The 21,379-nt window shown below is 35.5% G+C and overlaps 1 protein-coding gene across 1 annotated transcript in view; it reads left to right on the forward strand.

The window, feature by feature from the left end:
• Window positions 1–19,874, forward strand: part of LOC107659615 (adhesion G-protein coupled receptor D1-like) — a 37,674-nt gene extending 17,800 nt beyond the window's left edge. Inside the window, exons 4-15 of the mRNA XM_016448628.1 lie at window positions 7,267–7,340; window positions 8,032–8,155; window positions 11,428–11,531; window positions 11,748–11,859; window positions 13,532–13,685; window positions 15,510–15,576; window positions 15,668–15,734; window positions 15,824–15,915; window positions 15,995–16,121; window positions 16,369–16,410; window positions 16,679–16,771; window positions 17,646–19,874. Coding sequence (XP_016304114.1) covers window positions 7,267–7,340; window positions 8,032–8,155; window positions 11,428–11,531; window positions 11,748–11,859; window positions 13,532–13,685; window positions 15,510–15,576; window positions 15,668–15,734; window positions 15,824–15,915; window positions 15,995–16,121; window positions 16,369–16,410; window positions 16,679–16,771; window positions 17,646–17,741 — 1,152 coding nt within the window. The 3' untranslated portion in view covers window positions 17,742–19,874. The remainder of the gene's footprint in view (window positions 1–7,266; window positions 7,341–8,031; window positions 8,156–11,427; window positions 11,532–11,747; window positions 11,860–13,531; window positions 13,686–15,509; window positions 15,577–15,667; window positions 15,735–15,823; window positions 15,916–15,994; window positions 16,122–16,368; window positions 16,411–16,678; window positions 16,772–17,645) is intronic.
• The last annotated feature ends 1,505 nt before the right edge of the window (window positions 19,875–21,379 follow it).

The raw sequence follows: 21,379 nt of genomic DNA on the forward strand, positions 1-21,379 counted from the left end.
TAATGAGATTGACTTAACTCAATTTTATAAGTTGGCAGAAGTTTCTTTGGATGAACTTGCAAAGCGCTGTTCACAAAACTCATCTTTTTAAGTTTATGGAAAAAAACTTGGTTTAAGCTGAATAAATGTATTAAACTTATTCATGGATTTTTGCTGACCCAACACAACAAAACCAGCCATTTAAACTTTTTTCAAGTTGGGTTTTTTACAGTGTAGACACTTAGTCATGCATTCAACCGATTCATTCAAACAGCTGATTCATTCAGAAACGAGACAAGTGACTATCTTTATGAATAGGTCACTGAATCATTGACTCACTCGTTCATTCATTCTGATTTGTTCAAAAACGTGGATTGATTCACGTTCAAAAACATAGTTGACATATATGACAATAGCGATTGTGGTGGGAACTTTATAGGTAAGAAATTGCGCGACATTCAGGAGCTGTTTTTCAACCCCTGCCCTGTGAATTTTATAAATACAACAGCTTTACTACTAAAGGCTACATTATATTTCTCAGCAATGAGGTTTTTGTAATTAAACCAAGCTTCACTATTAGGTTACTCGCTCGTGCATTCTCTATCCTTCTCTCTCATTAATTCATTCGAATTCATTCAAATAAAAATAATCTTACAGCGCTACTTTATTTCACCTCAGATTTCTACATCTAACAAGCTGTAGATAATATGAAAATTACTGGTATTTACATGACAATGTTATGTTTCATGGGTGATCAAAGGGTGACCAAAATCTTATTTCACAATATGAGTAAGTTTATTCTGTCAAAAGTTTGGAATAATTAGCAAGGTTAAATTAGTTTGATCAAAAATACAGTTTTGAAATATTACATATTTAATATTACCGTTTAAAAGAACTGTTTTCTATTTTAATGTATTTTTAAATGTATTCACTCATTGATTTACTCATTCACTTGCTGACTCATTCATTCAGTCTCACCTTTATTCACCTACTTAATCAATCCCTGATTGCTCAGCCACTCATCTATTCAAACACTCGCTCATGGATTCACTCTATCGCTCAGCTACTCATTCATTGGCTTACTCACTCAGTCTTTATTTGAATGTGTCTTTGAGTTGGTCTGACGTCCCCCTCTCTTTATTTCCCCTCCCTCTCTCATGCTTTCTCAGATGAATCGTTATAATCTATAGCAGATGGTCTGGCTCAAGCGATCTTGTTGTAGCCAACGGCTGCGGATTGTGTGGCCTCCTCCTTTTCTCCCTCTCCGTATCTCTCTCTTTCTTTCTTGTACTCTAAAATGTAGCTTTTAAACTGTTAGTTTTGCCTTGCCTTGTTACTCTAACAGTTATATCTTTAGACTTCTCTCATATTATGATTTACAGTGACCAAATCCTCCAGCAAGCTTGTGTTTTTTTTAACGTTATGATAGAAATACCACTAAGCTCTTAAAACGTCCCCACATGATCACCTGAGCTTGTTCCACTGCGTATTTAGCTTTGACTGGATCCAGGTTTTAGGGCTCCACAGAGGCTTCAACAATTTCCTAGCTTTTTCCAGAGATCCGGAAGACGTCCGACAACTGGCTGACCCCCTGAGCACCTCTCTGGGTTTCTCCTCTGACCACGCACAGCTCCTAGGCAGGTGTTATACAGCCTCAGTCTCACCAACATCAGCCGAGTCTCACCGCATGAATGTAGGGATATTTATAAAGACACGCATGCACTTATTTTACTTTTAAAATGAGCTCGCTCTCTCAAAGTGTTTCTCATGCTAATGATTCTAATTCAAGACCCACTACTTGAAATCTCAAGAGTTTAACTTTTTAATTGACCTTAATCCATTATGATTAAACATTTTGTGGGGAAAATTATTCATAAGTGAGATAGATTGGTCAAAACAACACTATTTTCATCAACACAATTGTTTTATCTCTGTTTATGCACTATGTCACTGTTTATGGACAGGAACTTTTCACATGGTTTGGCCGTGATATAAAGTCAGCCAGTATAAAGCGATCACAATGGCATTTATTGATACTAAATTTAGTTTTGTAACATGGGCCTGATTGTGATTTTGTGAGAATCAGATTAAAGTTTATGGTTAGCACGCACAGTCTACACGGTCATCCAGGCTTACTTGGGTAACACTAGTTCAGATCTGGCTTGCGATATTTCCTGTTCCTGTCTCATTTCCAGGTTTTTGATGGAACAGGGTTCTACATTTTCATTGACTTTGCAAGTACATTTTCTTTGTCTACAGAAGCAGCTGCTCTAAATTACAGCCCAGCCTGTCCATAGACTATGTAATTACAGAGCCTGTGAATAGAACGGGAGAGACCGAAAACCTACATTTACTTTTCACCATTTATCTTCTGTGTTAAGCTTGGACTACACTCCTCTGTGTTCTTAAATTTAGCCCAGCCATTCTTTATTTAGATTGAGCAGTTCTTTAAATATACCCATGTGCAGTGCCATTAACCAGCATACCCCAAGAAACCAAAGGCAGCAGATTTCGTATTATGTGTAACAGGGTTTGGTCTCAATCAGGAGAATGTGTAAGGAGATGTTTAGCAGGCCATTCCCAACATGTGCTCTTGCGTATGTGTGTGAGAGAGAAAGAGAGACATTATACGAATAAGATGTATTTAAAGGCACAGTCCATCAAAAATGTTACAACAAACTCAAGCATTTACTAATTTATTTTACTTACCTAATATAAATCTTATTGATCCAGAAGAATTGTTATAGAACATATGAGACATTTGAACAGCTTTTTGGCTGCTTTTTGAGAGAACAGACCACTATTTAACTGCTCTTTTAACACTTGGGAGATTCTGTAGGCTTGTGTTGCATAAATGAAATATAGACTTCATTGTATTGCTAGCGCTCAGTTTTTCCTTCAGTTAGTCAGTGGGTTAGTCATAAAAGTCAGGCATCAAGGGTAATGTCCCAAAAGTATAGACACAGTACTCCCACTTCTTTATCGGCCCTTCAGATACCCTCTGCTATTGCCTTTTTAAGGTAAAGATATAAACTGTGATGATATGTAGGCCTAAGTTAAAATATGTATCTAAGTTATACGTTAGAGCAGATGAGACCCCAAACCTCTCATATTTAAAGCTGAAATGTTATGAAAGTGGCAGATGTAGGAATGAAGTCAATAATAGTTTATTGTGCTTGAATAGGTCTGCAAGACTACTAGCTTTATTTAAAAAAATATTAAATGAGCTGTTGTTTCAATTATTTCTTTAAATATTTGAATATGATATTATACTATGTACTGCTAGAATATTTCTGATAATATTATTACATATTATACACCACAGTTTGGGATCAGTAAGATTTTTAAAGAAGAAATTAATACTTTTATTCAGCAGCGATGCATTAAAATAATTAAAAGTGACACTAAAGACATTTACAGTATAATGTTTCACAATATTTCTAATTTGAAATAAATGCGGTTCTTTTGAACTTTCTATTCATCAAAGAATCTTGAGGAAAAACCTGTATATACATAAAAATATTAAACAGCAACATTGTGTTCTATTTTTTACTTTTACAGTTATAAATGTTCCTTGAGCAGAAATCATTCTAATGGTGTGTGCACACTAAAAGCGAAGCAAATATTTGCATTGCGTTACTCTCTCTAGATTACTCGCAGGATGTTTTTCGCATTACTCACAAGAATAAAAACCATTTTCTGATACAACCGGGTTTGTCAAACTGGACATGTCAATAAGCTCTTCGCTGATTGGCTTGCGCGACAATGCGTCATGCGAATTTTCCGCTGGTGTTGAAATTTTGCAACTTGTGCAGAAGACACGATTGAGGCGAACATTGCGCGTTCGAGGCAAAGGCGTCACCCAATTCGTGTCGTTCACTTTGCCAGGCACAAATTCGTGTCTTTTCAATGGTAGTGTTAATGATAGGGTTATTAATTATCTTTATGTTAAATTACATGTGCTTGTTTTAAATAATATTCATGAGCTAAGCCTTTGCCATGTTGTGATGTTACAGCCAACACATCTGTGTACCTCCCACCCTCAAACAGTCCCCAACAAACGGTGACGCGGACGGAGAGATAACTCACTCGGGTGTGAAGTGTGAGGAAGTTTAGCACCCACGTGAAGCTTTCAGGGGAACTTTGAAAAAGACCCAAGTAGAGCAAAGCTGTGAGGTTGTTTTCTATTAACTTCTGGCACATTGTGGTGGAAGAAGTCTCATATTTTGACAAAAGAGATGAGAGGCGGGCTAAATGAGAAACTATTTTACTCAATTGTTGTGACTTTTGGTGATTTAGAAAAATTTCAACCATATTAAACCAAATCCGCAGGGCTCAACCCAGCTTACATGCCTTACGGTCCCCGATTGTTGTCCAAAACGTCAGTTTCATCCAGAATGTTGATCCATGTTCACATTATTGCCATTCTCCACATTCCTCTGAGCGACAATACAGAGGCTCACATACGCTTGGAATTACACGTCGTCCAATCAGGAGAGAAACTGACGCACCAGTTGGCAAAGTTGACCTTGTAAATCATTCCATCAGCATGAGCGTTTTCTGCTTAATTATGAACACATGTCACTCAGTCTCTCTGAATAGACCTGATGTGTGATTACACAACCTGCTGCCATCTGATAGGCCGCTACACAACCTGCTGCCGTCTGATAGGCCGGTGAGAATGATGTCATAGCAGCTGCCAAATACCCCAAGCACCCCCCAAAAATCGAACGTTTAACCCCTGCGATGAGTACAGTTCTCAGTGGCTATAAAAGTTATAACTCAAGGACTCCTTCCAAACCTGTACAAGCTTGTGGTTTGTTTATCATAAAAGCTTCTGCTTAATCACCTACCTGTGTTTTTGCATGTATTTTAAGTGGAATTTCGATCTCTCTGTATTGAAAGGGAGCTCCTCCAATACTGCGTGCTCTTTTGCAAGCCCTTTGTTGTTAATAAAGTGTTGGAGTGCTTTCACACTTCTCTGGCAAGTGCAGAGCGCTGCGGGGCAGGGGGGAGCCACAAACACCAAGCCAACCCCATCTGTGTTCATTTGACTGGTGAGAGAGAGAGACTTGCTGATGGAGCTGTAAAAATGACCTGCTTTTTTTAGTAATGAGATTTTGGCCTAGAGAGAGAGAGTGGGACAGCAGTAGACTCTGAAAGAGAAGCTAAAATGAGTGAAAGTGAGAAACTTTGGGGAGCACAGAGAACCGCACCCATAGCTGCTCCTCTCCTCTCATCGCACAGTCTGTCTGTCTTGTCCCTGTCAGTATGGCTCAAACTTTCCATTTACTCGCACTTAGACTGGCTTTTGGCTTGTGGAATATTGTATTCTGGCACAGAACGGACCACAAAATTTTACTTAGAAATTGCTAATTAATTGGTGTATTTTTTTTCTCGATCTCCACTTGTGGCTTTGCAGAAAACCCTGAAAAATAGAGGAAAATGTGTTAGAAAATTAAATGATGTGATGTAAATGATGTGATGTTAAAGGGTTAGTTCACCCAAAAATGAAAATTAGGCTGCGCTAATTTTCATTTTTGGGTGAACTAACCCTTTAATATTGCAACCTACTTGAACTATTAAAATCTGGTGTGTCCTTGAAATTATACTGATAACCACAATAACACAACAATGTAACTGTTGAATAAAATAACTATTTAAATAAAATCTATAATCAAATGTGATTGTATCATGCAGGAACTTCTGGGAGCGTTCAGGAATTTATTTTATTTATTTATTTTTTACTGTATAAATTATTAGTATTTAAATATAAAGTCTTATCTTTATAACTTACATTTCACCAATAATAGTTTTTTGCTGAAGCATTTTTATAAAATTTTTCATTTCAAATGATTTAAGATTATCATTTATGTATTATGTATTAGGATGATCATTTATGTATTAGATTATCTTAAAATCATTATTTAAACAAATATATATTATTTTTATTTATGGTCTGTGTTTCTGTTTGTTTCCCTTATAAAAAAAAATATGTAAAAATACTAGAAGGTGTGTGTGAACTTCCCTCTCTGAAACTCTTAGACATCCTTTACACCATTTTTTTTTTTCAGCCACACAAGTAGTGCAAAATGTAAAAAAAATAAATAAAAATGAAGCACCAGGTTTGTATCTCCTAACACCCCATGCAAGTACTCAGTCACACTGTTCTTTCCTTTTAGATGTTAATGTTTTGTTCCGTTCCCTTCAGGCAGCAACACACTTTGCCACTTTCAGTTAAACCACCATTTTATTAGTTAAACCATCTTCTTAAATTAATTAACAGGCTCAGTTCATAGCCATGTGCAGGCAAGAGAGGTTTGGAAAATGCTACAAACTATGTTTATTCTGACCAAATAATTTGTTGTGACTGTTAAGAGTCCTCTCAGTCAGAGTTATTATAGTTACAACTAAAATTTAAATAAAAAATATAATAAACATTAACTTAATATAAAATATTTTAAAACTTGCTGCTACTGTATAGTTGTCAACACAACATTTCTTATTTTCTAGTTTAATGTACTAGAATAACCAAAAATAAAACAGAACAAAAAAATTAATAAAAACGATATACATATATTTTAAAATAAACACAATAACTAATATAAATAACAACACAAAACAAAATTACCAAAACTTTAACTAAAATTAAAATAAAACCACAAAATATAAATAATTCAAATGAATAAAAACTGTAATTGTATCTTAATAATAATACCAAAAAACACTGCATGAGAAACTGACTAAATTTCACTTGTCATCCTGAGTGTAATGTTATCTTTATTTCTATCTGCTGTCAAACACAACCGGTTCAAATTTTGAATGTTCAGAGTTAGTATGTTCTTCCGATTCTCTCAATTCTTTCCTCTCTTAAATAACCACCGGTTAGACTGGATGATGTCCTGGAGGTAGTTTCCAAGCTGTTTCCGAAACATAATTTATCTACTCTACCAGCTTGTTTCCATTCCTGCCTGGAATATGGGTCTGTACTTTAGTCCATCCCGATATAGTCATGTCATAGATGTTCTGAGAGTCTGACTATTGAAAAGAGATGAAAAGCGTTCTTGTTTCTGAGTGTATATATTTACTTGAAAGGACTGTATGTGTGTGTATGTGTGTATGTTTTGAAATGTCACCTATTGATATATTTAGCAATATTGCACCACTGATACTGCAACACTTATGAGTGCACCTTTCTGACTGAGTGAGTCTGAGAAGGACTTTACTGTGTTACGACATATCAGCTGTGATGTTTCATTCTTAACTGTGTTGTTCCCTGTCTTTCAGAGTAAAGAACAGCAACTCCAGGCCTTAAACCAAAGTAACAAAGTGTTCCTGTACTGCGCCTTCCTGGACTACAGGTGGGTCTCACAGCTTCAAATATGTATGTATGCACACAAATGTTGATTTCATATTTACAATTATGTGTTTGTAACTTTGTAACTTCACAGGGATTATAGGTTGCCGTTTTTAAAGGTTGCAACTTTCTTGAACTATTATAATCTGTTGTGTACTTCAAAATATATACTGATAACCACCATAATAACAAAATGGCAATATTTAATTTAAATAATATGTATTTAAATAAAATATCAAGCCAAATGTTTTATTACTTTTTGTAATAAAAAGCAATTTTAAACCATAATAGTTATACCCGAAAAATCACTTAAAGCCAATAAACAAAGCCAATTTTTAGGATCATGTGAAAAATGTGAATAATTTGAAATGGAGCATGTTTGATTTGGATTGAGACTTTCTTGTCTTCTCTCTCTCTCATTCTTTTTCATGCTCGTTCACTCTTTCTCCCATGTGGGCATTTAATAAATGACTGCATTTATAATGGAATGATGAAGCTGGAATATTTGCTCTCACTGAGATTAATGGGGTCTTGCGTTAGTTTTGATTTAATTTAGATCTGATTTGATTAATAACTCGCTGGTAATTCCATTAACGCTGGGCGAGGGTGTGAATGTGTATGGTTTCAATATAAACAATGAATAACTCCAGCAACTGTAATGCTCAATTAAACCTGTATGTATGTGTGTGTTTCAGCTCCAAGGAGGGTGTGTGGTCCAATGAGGGGTGTGTGAGAGCTGATGGAAACCTGTCCTTCTCTATTTGCTTGTGTAACCATCTGACAAACTTCGCCATCCTTATGCAAGTGGTTCCCATGGAGGTGAGGCACTCTCAGTGTTGCTCTGTCTGGTGCTAGTTTTATTTTTTGCTATAGATGAATTATTATTCGTCTTGCTTACTTTGGCTAAATATTAATTTGATTCAAATAATTCAAGAACTTTGTAGCTCATTGTGTGTGGTTTTAGGTTTTACACAATTCTGTCTACATCCTCCATGGAACATTAAACTGATTAGTGTGACAGTAAAGACATTTATGTTACTATTTCAAATAAATGCTGTCCCTTTAGACTAGAAAAATCTTATCGACCCCAGACCATTGAACAGTACACTTTTAAAACAATTTTAATATTAATATTCTTACAATTTTTTTCTTTCTTTCTTTTATTTTTTTTTACAGTTTTGCAAATTACATTGTTAGGAATAACACATTTTACTGCTTTACTGTTCTATTTAGGCGCTTTCATTATTATTGATTCTGCAAAGTTTCACCATGAGAGCCCCATTTTAAGATTCAAAAAACAAGCATTCAGCATCAAAAAACACATTTTGAGACCTCTGTGATTTTCTCCATTCCATCTGTTATGAATGCAAGAATGCATTCAATCTGAATGGCCTATTTTAAATGAAAGTATGCAATTTATTTCTAATTTTGATGCAAATAGGATAACTGAATCCTGCCACAGAGATATGCACAAGCAGACATTGACATCTCTGCATATTGATCTTTTTTGCGTAAGAACATTTCTTTGAGATAGAAACCTTTTGTAACCATAGTAATCACTGTCACTTTTCATCAGTTTAATGCATCCTTGTTGAATAAAAGTATGTAAATATATTTCTTAAAAAAAAAATCGTACTGACCCCGCACTTGAGCAGTAGTGTTAGTATAACCTATAAATATGATGCTAAATATTATTTTCAAATTGGACCATGTTTCTTGTGTTTTTTTTTTTTTCTGATGAGGCACTATACTGCAACATTATTCTAATCAAAAAACGACTTATTTACTCATTCGGTCTGACTTACTAAGCTTATCTAAGCTGTATATGTCAAGAAATATGCACGTATAATACAAAACTGGCAGTGAACCCTGACGTTAGTGGAATTTCTCAGGATTCCTTGATTGAGCATGTAGGTCATTTCCCAGCAGGGATCTCTGAAAACACCAAGGCACTGCGATGAATGCGATGCTAGCTGTGTTTCTCGTCTTTAGCGAGCCAACAGCATGCAGGGCTTGAGTTTTGATTGGCCGAAACTCTCAGTAAATCAGCAGCAGAGCTTTAAGCGAGAAGACAATTTGGACGTTGTTAAGACACTTCTCCAAGGGTGACGTGCTGGATTTTGTTTCAAGTTCATTCGAAACCCGTCGTTGTGTGTGAAAGCGTCTCGAGAGAGGCCGCTGGTCACAGGCTGCCAGTGCGGGTCGAAGACTGTGGGCTCTTTTTGGGCGGACAGATGGATTGTCATTTGTCAGAGAAAGCTTGTAAATAACATCTGCCTTTGAAATACTGAACGACAGGCACAGCTTGATATTTTGGTAACCCTTGTCCTGTTGATTTATTTAAAGAGAGCTGAAGAGTGAATTTAACTCAGGCTAAAGACCCTGTCAGCAACAACTACTCGCAAAGTAGGGACATGTTTGTGAAGAGACATATTGCTTCACACGAAGGCAGATTGCCATTTCGAGATCCGTGCACAAGCCAAACCAAGGCACCCAGGTGCAGCTTGGCTCTTCTGCGTCTATCATCTGCATGTGTTTGTTGAGAAAATCTGTCCTCGCTCAGTCATGTAATCATCTCCTCTGGAGCTTTGATGCTAATATCCGCCTCTGCCTGGGCCTCAGTTAGCGGCTCACCTCAATACTTCAAGCCTGGAGGAGATCGTGCTTTCTCCACCACTCCGCAGATCCTCGATATTCTGGGCCCACGATAATCACAAGGCAGGAAACGGAGTTAATGTACGATCGAACCCACGCACGGAAATAGAATTATGGGGGAAAACAACTGCCAATGGGTCCGGCGTGCAGACGCAACACTGAGTACCAATTACTGGCACTGGGTCAGAGGAACCGTAACAATACAGCTCTATATCCTGACGGATGTTCGGGAATAAATCTGTTCGCTCTTTACCAACAGATGCTTAAGGTGTCGTAGCATGGAAATCTTTCCACCTGTAGTGTTAGTCAAGGGTTTTTGCGCCAAAAATGGTGATGCTTTCTTTTTTATCACCATTTTACACTCTCTGTCTACTTACAAAATCGAGTTGTTTTGTATCATTTATGAAACAACCAGTACTTAAAAGCGCATATTAAATTGGCCAAGCCGTGAATTCAGCAAATGTTTTAGTAGTAATATTTTTTGTTTGATTGTTCACTAAGGCTGCATTTATTTGATCAAAATACTGTAAAAACAATAATATTGTGAAATGATACTACAATTTAAAATAACTTTTTTCTATTATAATTATTTTATAATGTAATTTATTCTTATGATGCCAAGCTGAATTTTCAGCATCATTACTCCAGTCTTCAGTGTCACATGATCCTTTAGAAACCATTCCAATATGCTGATTTGCTGCTCAACAAACATGTCTTATTATTATCAAATAATTAGTGTTTAGCTGATTAGTGTTTTTATGAAAACTGCAGTACATTTTTTTTCAGGATTCTTTGTTGAACTGAATGTTCAAATCTTATTTTTTATTACTTTTTTATTAAAATTGAAACTTACATTTGAAATGTCTTTACTGTCACTTTTTGTTTAATTTAATGCATTGTTTCTGAATAAAAGTATTAATTTCCTTAATTTGTATTATTGACTCAAATCTTTTTAACAGTTAGTGTATAACAGGTTCCAGAAAAGAGAAATATTGAGGATTAATGTGTATAGAGACTGAATACAGAGATAGTTGTATGCATAAAGGCTGTTACTGTTCATCTTTTTTTAACCGTCGGTCTACCATGTCTGTGAATAGTTAGTGCTCTTTATGAAAAAATAAAAAAATAAATAAAAAAGCTTGTTCCAAGAATTGACTTGATTGATTGTCAGACTCATGCAGGTTTGTTCTGATGAAATGATCTTGAAATTGCCAAGTCATTTAATATTATGCGAACATCAATCCCTGTGCAGCTGGTCATCAGTAACCTTTGACTTTACAATCAGTGGACTGTTGCTGTGGTATTCAGTGTTTCTTATTTGTAGTAACATTGAGGGTTTTCAATGCCTTTAACCCCCTTCAGTGCTGTACACTAGACTAACTTCAGACATTTTCATCATCTCATTGCCTGTGCTGTCATGTTTGTCTCCACCTCAGCTCTCAAAGGCCCACAAGGTGGCGCTATCCACCATTAGCTACATCGGCTGTTCTATCTCTATTTTCTGCTTGGCAATTACACTGGTCACCTTTGCCGTCCTGTCGTAAGTATCCCACAATGCTCTGTGAACATGCATGATTTTAATCTACTATTTAAACATGGTCAAAAATGTTTTATTCACATTGCTAAACTTCTCATTTTCTTTTTGATTTATTAAATATAATAATTTGCAATTTCAATGAATTGAACACTAAAAGCTTTTAATGTTTCTGCATCATTACTATTAAAAAATGTATACTTTTTTTTACTGTGCATACAGGTCGGTTAGCACCATCCGTAATCAGCGTTATCATATTCATGCAAACTTGGCATTTGCGATCTTAGTCGCTCAGATACTTCTGCTCATCAGTTTCCGCTTCAATCCCAGCACGGTGAGTCCATCTAACACTCTGTCACAGGTTCATCTTTATTCAGCCATTTTGACTCAAAGGCCCTCCGTTGTCCAACACAATAATAGATAACATAATAAGAAGAACTGTATATTCTTCAATTACAAATAATAGTTGTATAGGGAAAATAAAAAGAAATTGATTTCATGTATTTTTGTTTTTGTTTTTTTAGAATTTGCATTTAGATTACTTTAATATCTTATAATTAATAATAAACTTAATAATTCTAATAATAATAATCTTTAAATAATCATTTATTAATTTAAATACTTTTAAGTCATCCTTGTCATATCATTAAGTCCAGTATTATTTTAGTATTATTTATATACTGTTACATTTTTTCTTAATATAGGGCTTCTTTTTTTTTTACTCTAAATTATTTATACTCAATATTCATTTTCATTTTAGTTAATTTTTTGTCAGTTTTGTTATGTACTTTTTTAATGTTACTGGTTTAATTTAGTTTATTTTAGTCTTAGCTCAGTTTTCGTTGTTATTTATTTTATTTCCTGTTAGTAATTTTAGTGCGTCAACTTGGAAATGTTGCATTGGTAACTAACTGAAAAAAGTTTAGGTTTTCCATCTAACATTTATATTTTATTTTATTTCAGCTTCATTTTAAAGTTTTAGTTCAAAAATAATAATTAACAAAAATCATTTTCGTTCCAGTTTTAGTTAATGATAATAACTAATTAAGTCATCCTTGTTAAGAGTACGGTAGCCCAGTAGTGCACAACACAACAAAATCTCCACAACACAACAAAATTAGCACAACACAATGGAAACAAGCTGCAACACAGCGAAATTAGCACAACACAATGAAATTAGCACAACACAATGGAAAAAAGCCACAACATGGCGGAAACAAGCTGCAACACAACAAAATTAACACAAAACAAACCACAACACAACGGAAACAAATCGCAATGACAAAATTAGCACAACACAACGGAAACAATTCACAACACAGTGGAAACAAGCTACAACACAATGAAATTAGCACAACACAACGGAAAAAAGGCACAACACAACGAAATTAGCACAATTAGTGTTGTGTTGTGGTGATTTCGTTGTGTTGTGCACTACTGAGCCACTGCATAGGAACCACTGTAGAGCGCAGTTCTGCACTAAAACAACAGTGAAAAAAATGTAACTAAAATAAAAATGAGAGTATCCACACAAATATTGTTGGAAGAAGCTTGATTATGAAATGTTCGAATTAAATCAACATCCCATTTACAATACGTGATTGTGTTTAATCGTGTTTGTTGTTTAATGGTGATTATTGTATCATCATCAGTATCAGAACCAGCATGTTGTCATTACATAAAGAAATCTAATAAGGTGGAAAGAGCCGATGACTCCACTAATCTCCTAACATGCCTCAGGCATTACGGACAGATTCATTTGATACTCCGTTAATTTGATTGTGCTTCCTCTGTCTGAGCACTTGGCTGAAATCTTGCTATGTTAATGTCAGTGTTGAGATCACTGAGCTCAACCACTCTGTCGCCCGTATGTTTATTTTAACAACATGTGTTACATTAGCTAAGATGAACAAAATAGATCCGTTTTCAGTACAGTGCATTTTGTCTAGACGCTTGTCCTGATCTGAAAGGCCTCAGCAAATGAAACTGTCCTCTCTCTCTCCCAGCTCCCGTGTAAGATCATGGCCGTATTGCTGCATTTCTTCTTCCTGTGTGCATTTGCCTGGATGCTGGTGGAAGGGCTGCATCTCTATAGCATGGTGGTCAAGGTGTTCGGCTCAGAGGGCAGCAAGCACTTTTATTACTATGCAATCGGATGGGGTGAGTACAACATCTTGCAGACTGGTTCTGAGCGCTAGGTGTGGAGAATGCAGCAGACCACCACAATCTGCCATACTTTATTGGCACTCTATGGCATCACTGATTCATATGCGTACACAACATTTTTTCAGTGGCACTTTTTAGTGAATTTGTCCCTTGTATACACACACATTCATATAAACTACACACTTCATCACACACAGACAAGCTTGAACTGACTTACAAATCATCACATGCTGAGAAGAAAACATCAGATCAGTTTCATTTGCCTTAAACGACCAGATTCAGCGTAACGCACAAACCCAAGAGAGTCAAATGAGGTTGTCCCATGGCAGGCATTAGAGAGAGATCAGGCACCTCCCTCAGCCATGACTGATGTGGCAGTGTCGTTGAAAAGGGGAGGAAAAGAAGACATTTGTGCGCTACAGTTTTTCTGAGATGTCAGTAGATTAAAGGACATTAAATCTTCAGTGGGTCATCAATAATGATGCCGTCACTGTTATTAACTGACCTGATCTCAAATGTGCATATGTGATAATAGACAACATGTGCTCTCTCGCTCTTTTGAGAACAGTTTATAATCAGCCTTTTTTTTCCTCACATAAAATGACATTGCCAGAGCTACAAGGGGCCTTGAAGTAAATCAATATACACTTTTATTAGTACATGCAAAGTTGGCATCATGATAACTGAAGGTGTTTTCCATTATTACATATGATAAAAGGTTGAATAAATAGACCTGTTTATTTGTATCCATAGTGACATGGGTGATAGGCTCGGTGTGGATGAAGAAAACAGGCTTTGTTAAACTTAAGTCATTACTTCAGACTGAAGTCTACTCCCTTTCTAAAAGCCTTCGGCACAGTCAGGCTGCTCTTTATTTATGGTGGCACGAAACAACCAGCTACAGTCCAAAAGTTCTTATTTTAGTTCCTACGACATAATCTGAAAACTTCTATGCTGGGTTTTACAACAAGGTATTTTTAGCTCCAATATCGTTCCAGGTTTTTTCCCACAAACATTTGTCTTTTTGCACGTCATTCATATATAACAAAAACATATGGTTAGAGGGAGAGAGGGATTTGACAACACTACTAAGCTATTAACTCTTTATACTGTATATTATAGTATACGCTTTATACTTTATACTATTTAATATAGTATATATTGTGAATTATTATTACAATTTAAAATAAAATAGATGTTTTCTATTTTAATATATTTTAAAATGTAATATATTCCTGTGATGGCAAAGCTGAATTTTTTTCATCATTCCTCCAGTCTTCCGTGACACATGATCCTTCAGAAATCATTCTAATATGCTGATTTGGTAAACATTTCTTATCATTATCAATGCTGAAAACAGTTTATTTAAGTAGCAGTTTATTTAAAATAGAAATCTTGTGTAACAAAGTAAAAGTCTGTCACTTTTGATCAGTTTAATGCATCCTTGCTGAATAATAGTATTAATGTATTTTTTGTCCAAATTTCAAGTTGTATAAATTAAGATTGTGAAATAGTATATTTAAAAAATTACATTAACATTATTTAATAAATTTAAATTATATGTTACCATATTTATTAGTGTGTATATTTGCATTTCTCACTATTTTTTAACCAAATTATCTTTTTGCAGATCATTAAAATGATCCTACAATGTGACAAATGAGTTATGAAAAGTTTGTAAATAGCCTGTTTATAATAATTATACCTGCATTACAAAGAAATGTAGTTTGAAGTACTTTTCAATTAAGTATAAGATATCAGGGCATCAACTGAAAGTTGATGAAACTTTCCTCTAAAACTGTTCACGTCTTTACTCAGGATGTCCTTTGGTCATATGTGTGGTGTCTATGACCTCGTCACTAAACAGCTATGGAGAGGCTGGCAAGTAAGTTACCATGGGTCATGGCAAAATCCAGTTTGAGGAGAAAAGATGACTTGTCTTACGTCATTTGTCCATCTTGTTTTATATTTCTCAGTTGCTGGCTGTCTCTGAAGAATGGGGCGATTTGGGCTTTTGTAGCCCCTGCTCTGTTTGTTATAATGGTAAGCAGCTGTTAATAAGGTGTGTGTAATGCACTACATTAGATGAGCATGACAGGAACACTTTTAATGTTGTAATCGCTGCCATCCAGGTGAACATTGGCATTTTGATAGCTGTGACACGGATCATATCCAGGATCAGCGCTGAAAACTACAAGGTTCACGGAGACGCCAACTCTGTTAAGTGAGTTTATCTGCTGTCATGATTGTAGTATCAGCCATTGTGCGTTTGCTTTTTTTGATATGCGTGGTTGTCTTTCTAGGCTTACGACTAAAGCGGTGGCGGTACTCTTGCCCATCCTGGGCATATCGTGGATCTTTGGGGTTCTGGCGGTGAATGACCACTCCCTGCTTTTCCAGTACATGTTTGCAGTGTTTAACTCACTACAGGTCAGGCATCACTACTGTGTAACATAACAGTTTCACCAGCAAGCTCATTGATTTTCACTTTCAGTTTACAGCCTCCAGAGTCAATAGCGCCTTCGCCAAACAATGACAGCTTTAAAAAAATATGGGGCATAACAATGTTTGAAATGACTTTGGACCTGGACTGACTTGTAAGAACTTTTGCATATGTGAATTGGAGCGCTTTCACAACATTTAGTGTTATCTGTTGTTTTCCTTTTATTCCTCAAAGGGGTTCTTCATATTCCTGTTTCACTGTCTGCTAAACTCCGAGGTAAGAGTGTGTTTGTGCAGCTGTGTCAGAAGTCTGTGTTGTATGTCGGGGAAAATGTCTGACGTAGCCGCAGCAAAGAGTACACTGCTGTAAATGATAGAGTTAAAGTGTGATCGCCATCTAGTGATGTTAATTTGATACTGCATTATGTGAATGCATTTATAGAGAGAGACTTTAAAACTATTGCAATGTCGTTTCCATATTAAAACAAGAGTGTATCAGTCATGCTGTTTGTTAACAGGTTTCATGTCTTGTTACTGCTCTACAGGTGAGGGCTGCTTTCAAACACAAAACCAAAGTGTGGACTTTAACCAGCAGCTCAATCCGCAACATCAACGTCAAACCTTTCAACTCCGACGTAGTGAGTAATTCCAGTTCTTTTCATTTTTACATTTGTATTGTTCATGACCAGTGAATTTAAACACACACTTATGAAAATGAATGACATGAATGTTTTTGGAAAATTATTTGCATATTATGTACAATAAAACACATTATAGTTTAAATGTATATTAAATGCAGTTAGTTGAACTTGAGAGTGCATTTTCGACCCACTGAAGTAGAACTTGAGTTCATCTTTTTGTAATTTTATAATTACTTCTGTTTACTTCTATTTGAAATGTGGATAATGATGTGGATAAAGTGCACTGCCAAATGTACTGACAAGCATTTATGGTGAACTAAAATGTTCTTAAATATCATTCCTAATATAACTTGCATCACGTATTTAAATATATTTGTAATTGCACTAGGGCTGTCAAATCGATTAATCATGATTAATTAATTGCATCAAAAATAAAAGTTTGTTTACATAATATATGTGTAAATCACACATTTTTTGATGAAGTTGCAGTTTAGAACATAAAAAGCTAACTTTTATTATAATATAACACACCACAGTACACTTAATCACATACTTTACAAGTGCTTTAGTATTAGTATTTTAGTAAGTGCTTTTAGTTAGTCAACTACTTCTTTAAAGCATGACAAAATATTACGAGTAAACATAATAGGAGTACTTAAAAGTAAAACGTGTAAGTTTACATTATTGCACAATACACTTTAAGTGACATTTTTTTAATCATTATTATATTAACTGCAAGTGAGGTAATTTAAAAATGTTTTTTTTTTATTTGAAATATACTACCAAGTGCACATTCAATACAAGTAAGCACACTTCTTTTTCACAAGGGTACTGGGACCCAAGCCTGTATTAATCTGGTTTTCTTTTGCAGATGAATGGAAACAAGGGCGGTGTGACTCCCACAAAGATGAACACATGGGACAAAAGCACCAACTCAGCCAACCGCATAGATTTGTCAGCAGTCTAATGGCTTCTGGTCCAAGCAGAGCAAGTGGACAACAGCATAGCATTTCTTATAGAACATGTGCCTTTCTATATATATCACATTTTAAATGGACTTCATATGATGAAATAGCTACAAACACTTGCAGCTGATTGTAGAATAGTTAACTCACAACACAAAGTTCTCTAATGTCAATTCCTCCTGCTGATGATCTCTCTTAACACAAACATAGGATGAAGACACACTGCCCGTTGTTGGGATGAAAGAGTTCATGGTTTGCTAATAATGTGGTGTGCTGAGGAAAACACACTAACTCTCACAGACAGTAGACTCTCCTGAGATACAGTACCTGTACTGTAACAGTATTTCCTTGCTTTGATTTTTTTGGACAACACACTAGACCTGTGCTACATTTGGACCACTGTTTGGCCGTCCTTTAAAAAGAGGAATCATCAAATACAAAGTCTGGAGTGTCTCAGCTTTAATGAGAACACTTTTTTGCAACCAGCCCGAGTGAAGTAGCAGCTTCTATTAATCCATGTCCATCTGTCCATTGGCTATGGCTTAAAATTCGACCTGGAAAAGAAGTACAATACTGGCGAAATTCTCTGGAGATCTTCCTCATTGTTGTATTGTTCCTCAATCTAGTATTGTAAATGGGACTTGTGTCTCAGTAACTGAACACCTAATTCATGCACAGTGCCAAATAGTTTTCTCATGTCATGATATATATCAGTTTGCGTCATTTCATAAAGGTGGACACTTCTGTGATGTATATAGCACAGACACACACAGCCGTGCGTAATTGTGTAATTGCGTAATTGTCTGTAATTGTGCCATCATAGACATATTTATTGGTACCAAAACAGGTCAGTGTATTATTAATGTGTGAACATATGCAGTATATCTTTAAATTATTGTCGTCGTCGTCGTCATGTTCCAACAAGACTTTGATACTGCTTGAAAGATCTTCTTATTCAGTATCATAATACTTATTTTCTCAACATTATAGCTTAATCAGCTATTGTATGTAGTTTATGAGTGAATGTCTTAGTGTTGATGCTCTCCGCCAAGAACAAATCGCAGAAGATACTTTGTTTTAGTACCAAAATTTCAAGAGTTTCTCCCAAATGAACATTTAAAGGCCAAGTGCACTTCTTGTCTGATTGTTATTTAATATTTGAAAATAACTGTTTATGCAGTGTCTCTCAATCAAGTGTGTCTTTAACCCATTCATGTGATGTTTTGCTTTTGAAAATGTTGACATTATCATCAGCAGGAACATAGAGTGATATAGTACACCATATACAATTGGATTTACACATTTTCAGATTACACATGCTTCAGAGGTATTAAATATGATCTCAGAACTCACACACAAATGGCCATAGCAGTGTTTTGAGATGATGCTGTAAAATATAGTGACTTTAAAGAGAAAGTGCCTTAGCTCTACAAATTCCAGTAAAGAGTGTTGTTCTTAAGTTTATAATGTGAGAAATCTTTCTGTGAAGTTTTTATTTTTATTCTGTTTTCTTGATTTATTCTGTTCTAATGCAAATGGATTTTTTTCACAGTTCTCTTTTATGCAAAATAAAACTTTTATTTAAGTCTGAAAACCGTACTGTGATATGACATACGTGCGTTGTACATATTTGTAAGTCCTATATTCCTGCACATCTCTTTTATAAGAGTGTCATTTATAAGAGGTCTGATTCTTAAGACAGACCTTGTCTGTGTTTAATTTTGAGGGTAAATCTGCGGAATTGATTTAATATAACCAAAATATTTACAAACTGCAGAAATCTATGGGCACAGGCTCTGTCACTGTTCGTTTCAAACATCATTTTCCTGATGTGAATTCCTAACAAACCCTTCCCATAATGCTGACTGTTGATTTACCAAGAGGATGGGGATATATGATGGATATTGATGAGCTTATTAAATGTGTTTTGTGAGTTTATGTTGGACAGGACCCCCTCTGTGAGTCCTTCATTAGGGTTTACTGTGAAGAAGGATTTCATATGGACAGTGAGGCATTGAAACCGTACCCATGCTGATTGTCTTCACATGTAAAATAAAAACTCATGACATTTTCATTGTATTTGCCACATTATATTTTAATGAAAGGCATTATGTAATATGCCCAAATTTAATAAAACGGTCTCTTTAGACATTGCTGCGTTTGAGTTTTAATTTACCGTTTTATGTCTTAAAAACATTACCATTTCCTTCTGCTTAAGCTTTGAGAATTCAGTACAAATTCACCGATAATACCATTCAGATAAAGGCGATTTCCAGGGTTTTTAGATTTCAAGTGTTTTTTTTTTCCTTCTCAGAAATTCTATTTTAACTTCCCTTACCAAAAAGTAGTATACTTCAAGTTTATTTTAGTAAGTATACTTAATTAAAGTTCAAGTATATTTTTAAGTATACTTTATGTAGTAAGTATACAAGTATACTTAAATGTCATTTTAAGTATATTTCTGAGAAGTACATAAAGCCCATTTCTGAGAAGTACATAACAAGTAGACTAAAAGTATACTTTCCTATTTTTAGTTTAAAAGAAGTATACTAATAGCACACTTGAATAAACTTCTTTTTCGTAAGGGTTCTGTTACCTCAGGAGGATGATGGTGGTCGTGTATGATTAAAAGTATCGTCAAAACGCTTGGGACGAAATATTATTGCAATTTACAATAATAGTCTAAATCTTAAAATGTATTCCTGTGATGGCAAAGCTGGATTTTCAGCATCATTACAGTCTTCAGTGTCACATGACCCTTCAGAAATCATTCTAATATGATTTACTCTTCAATAAACATTTCTTATTATTATCGTGTGCTGCTTAATATTTTTAAAATTTACTGACACTAAACATTTGAACGATAGTGTATCTAATACGTTGTGAACAGTGTTATAACACCCACAGAACTCAATATGGGAATGAGTGAAGAAAGAAACAGACCGCAGACAGTAGAAGGAAAAACAAACAGACAGGACTGAACATTAGTCTCACAACGTTTTACTGCTTTTATCGCCAAGACAGGACTGGAGAGAATGACGCTTGTTCTGCAGGAAGTGTCATCAAGGCTCATGTCAGAGTTGGTGATACACATTAAAAAGCTCTTACATGCTCGATGTCTCATAGATTTGGCCGATTACAGCGTGACCGGGTGGAGTTCGGTTGAGATACAAAAGCAGATTATACAGACTCATTGATTACGTTCACTGCAGATGACAGATGAAGCTCCCAAGCGGCTTTTTCAAATGTAAGTTTAAAGGAGTGCTGCTTATCAGCCACACGTGTTTTATGGGCAGAAGGGGAGCAGAATATGAATAATGATCGACCAGTATCATATATCATTAGGTTTGGGGTTGAGGTGTTTATATGCCAAACGTTCAATTTAATATTGTGAATGGTATAATAACCCAGGCAGAGTGCTCACATAATGCTCTTATTCATTCAGTGATGTAAACGTTATGTGGCGTCCAAAAGAGAAGACAATGACCAGGACTCCTTAATGTGATTTACTGGGAAAACGGCATGGAAAACTGTTCCTGATCCCGAAGTGGATCATTTGGGAACGCTGCCTCTTTTTAATGAACTCCTTACGGACTAAATTTCCTGTTACATGGATAAGGAAAAGATGCCATCAGTCTAA

The sequence above is a fragment of the Sinocyclocheilus anshuiensis genome, unplaced genomic scaffold (genome assembly GCF_001515605.1).
Source record: "Sinocyclocheilus anshuiensis isolate Anshui unplaced genomic scaffold, SAMN03320099.WGS_v1.1 scaffold451, whole genome shotgun sequence".
NCBI lineage: Eukaryota > Metazoa > Chordata > Actinopteri > Cypriniformes > Cyprinidae > Sinocyclocheilus > Sinocyclocheilus anshuiensis.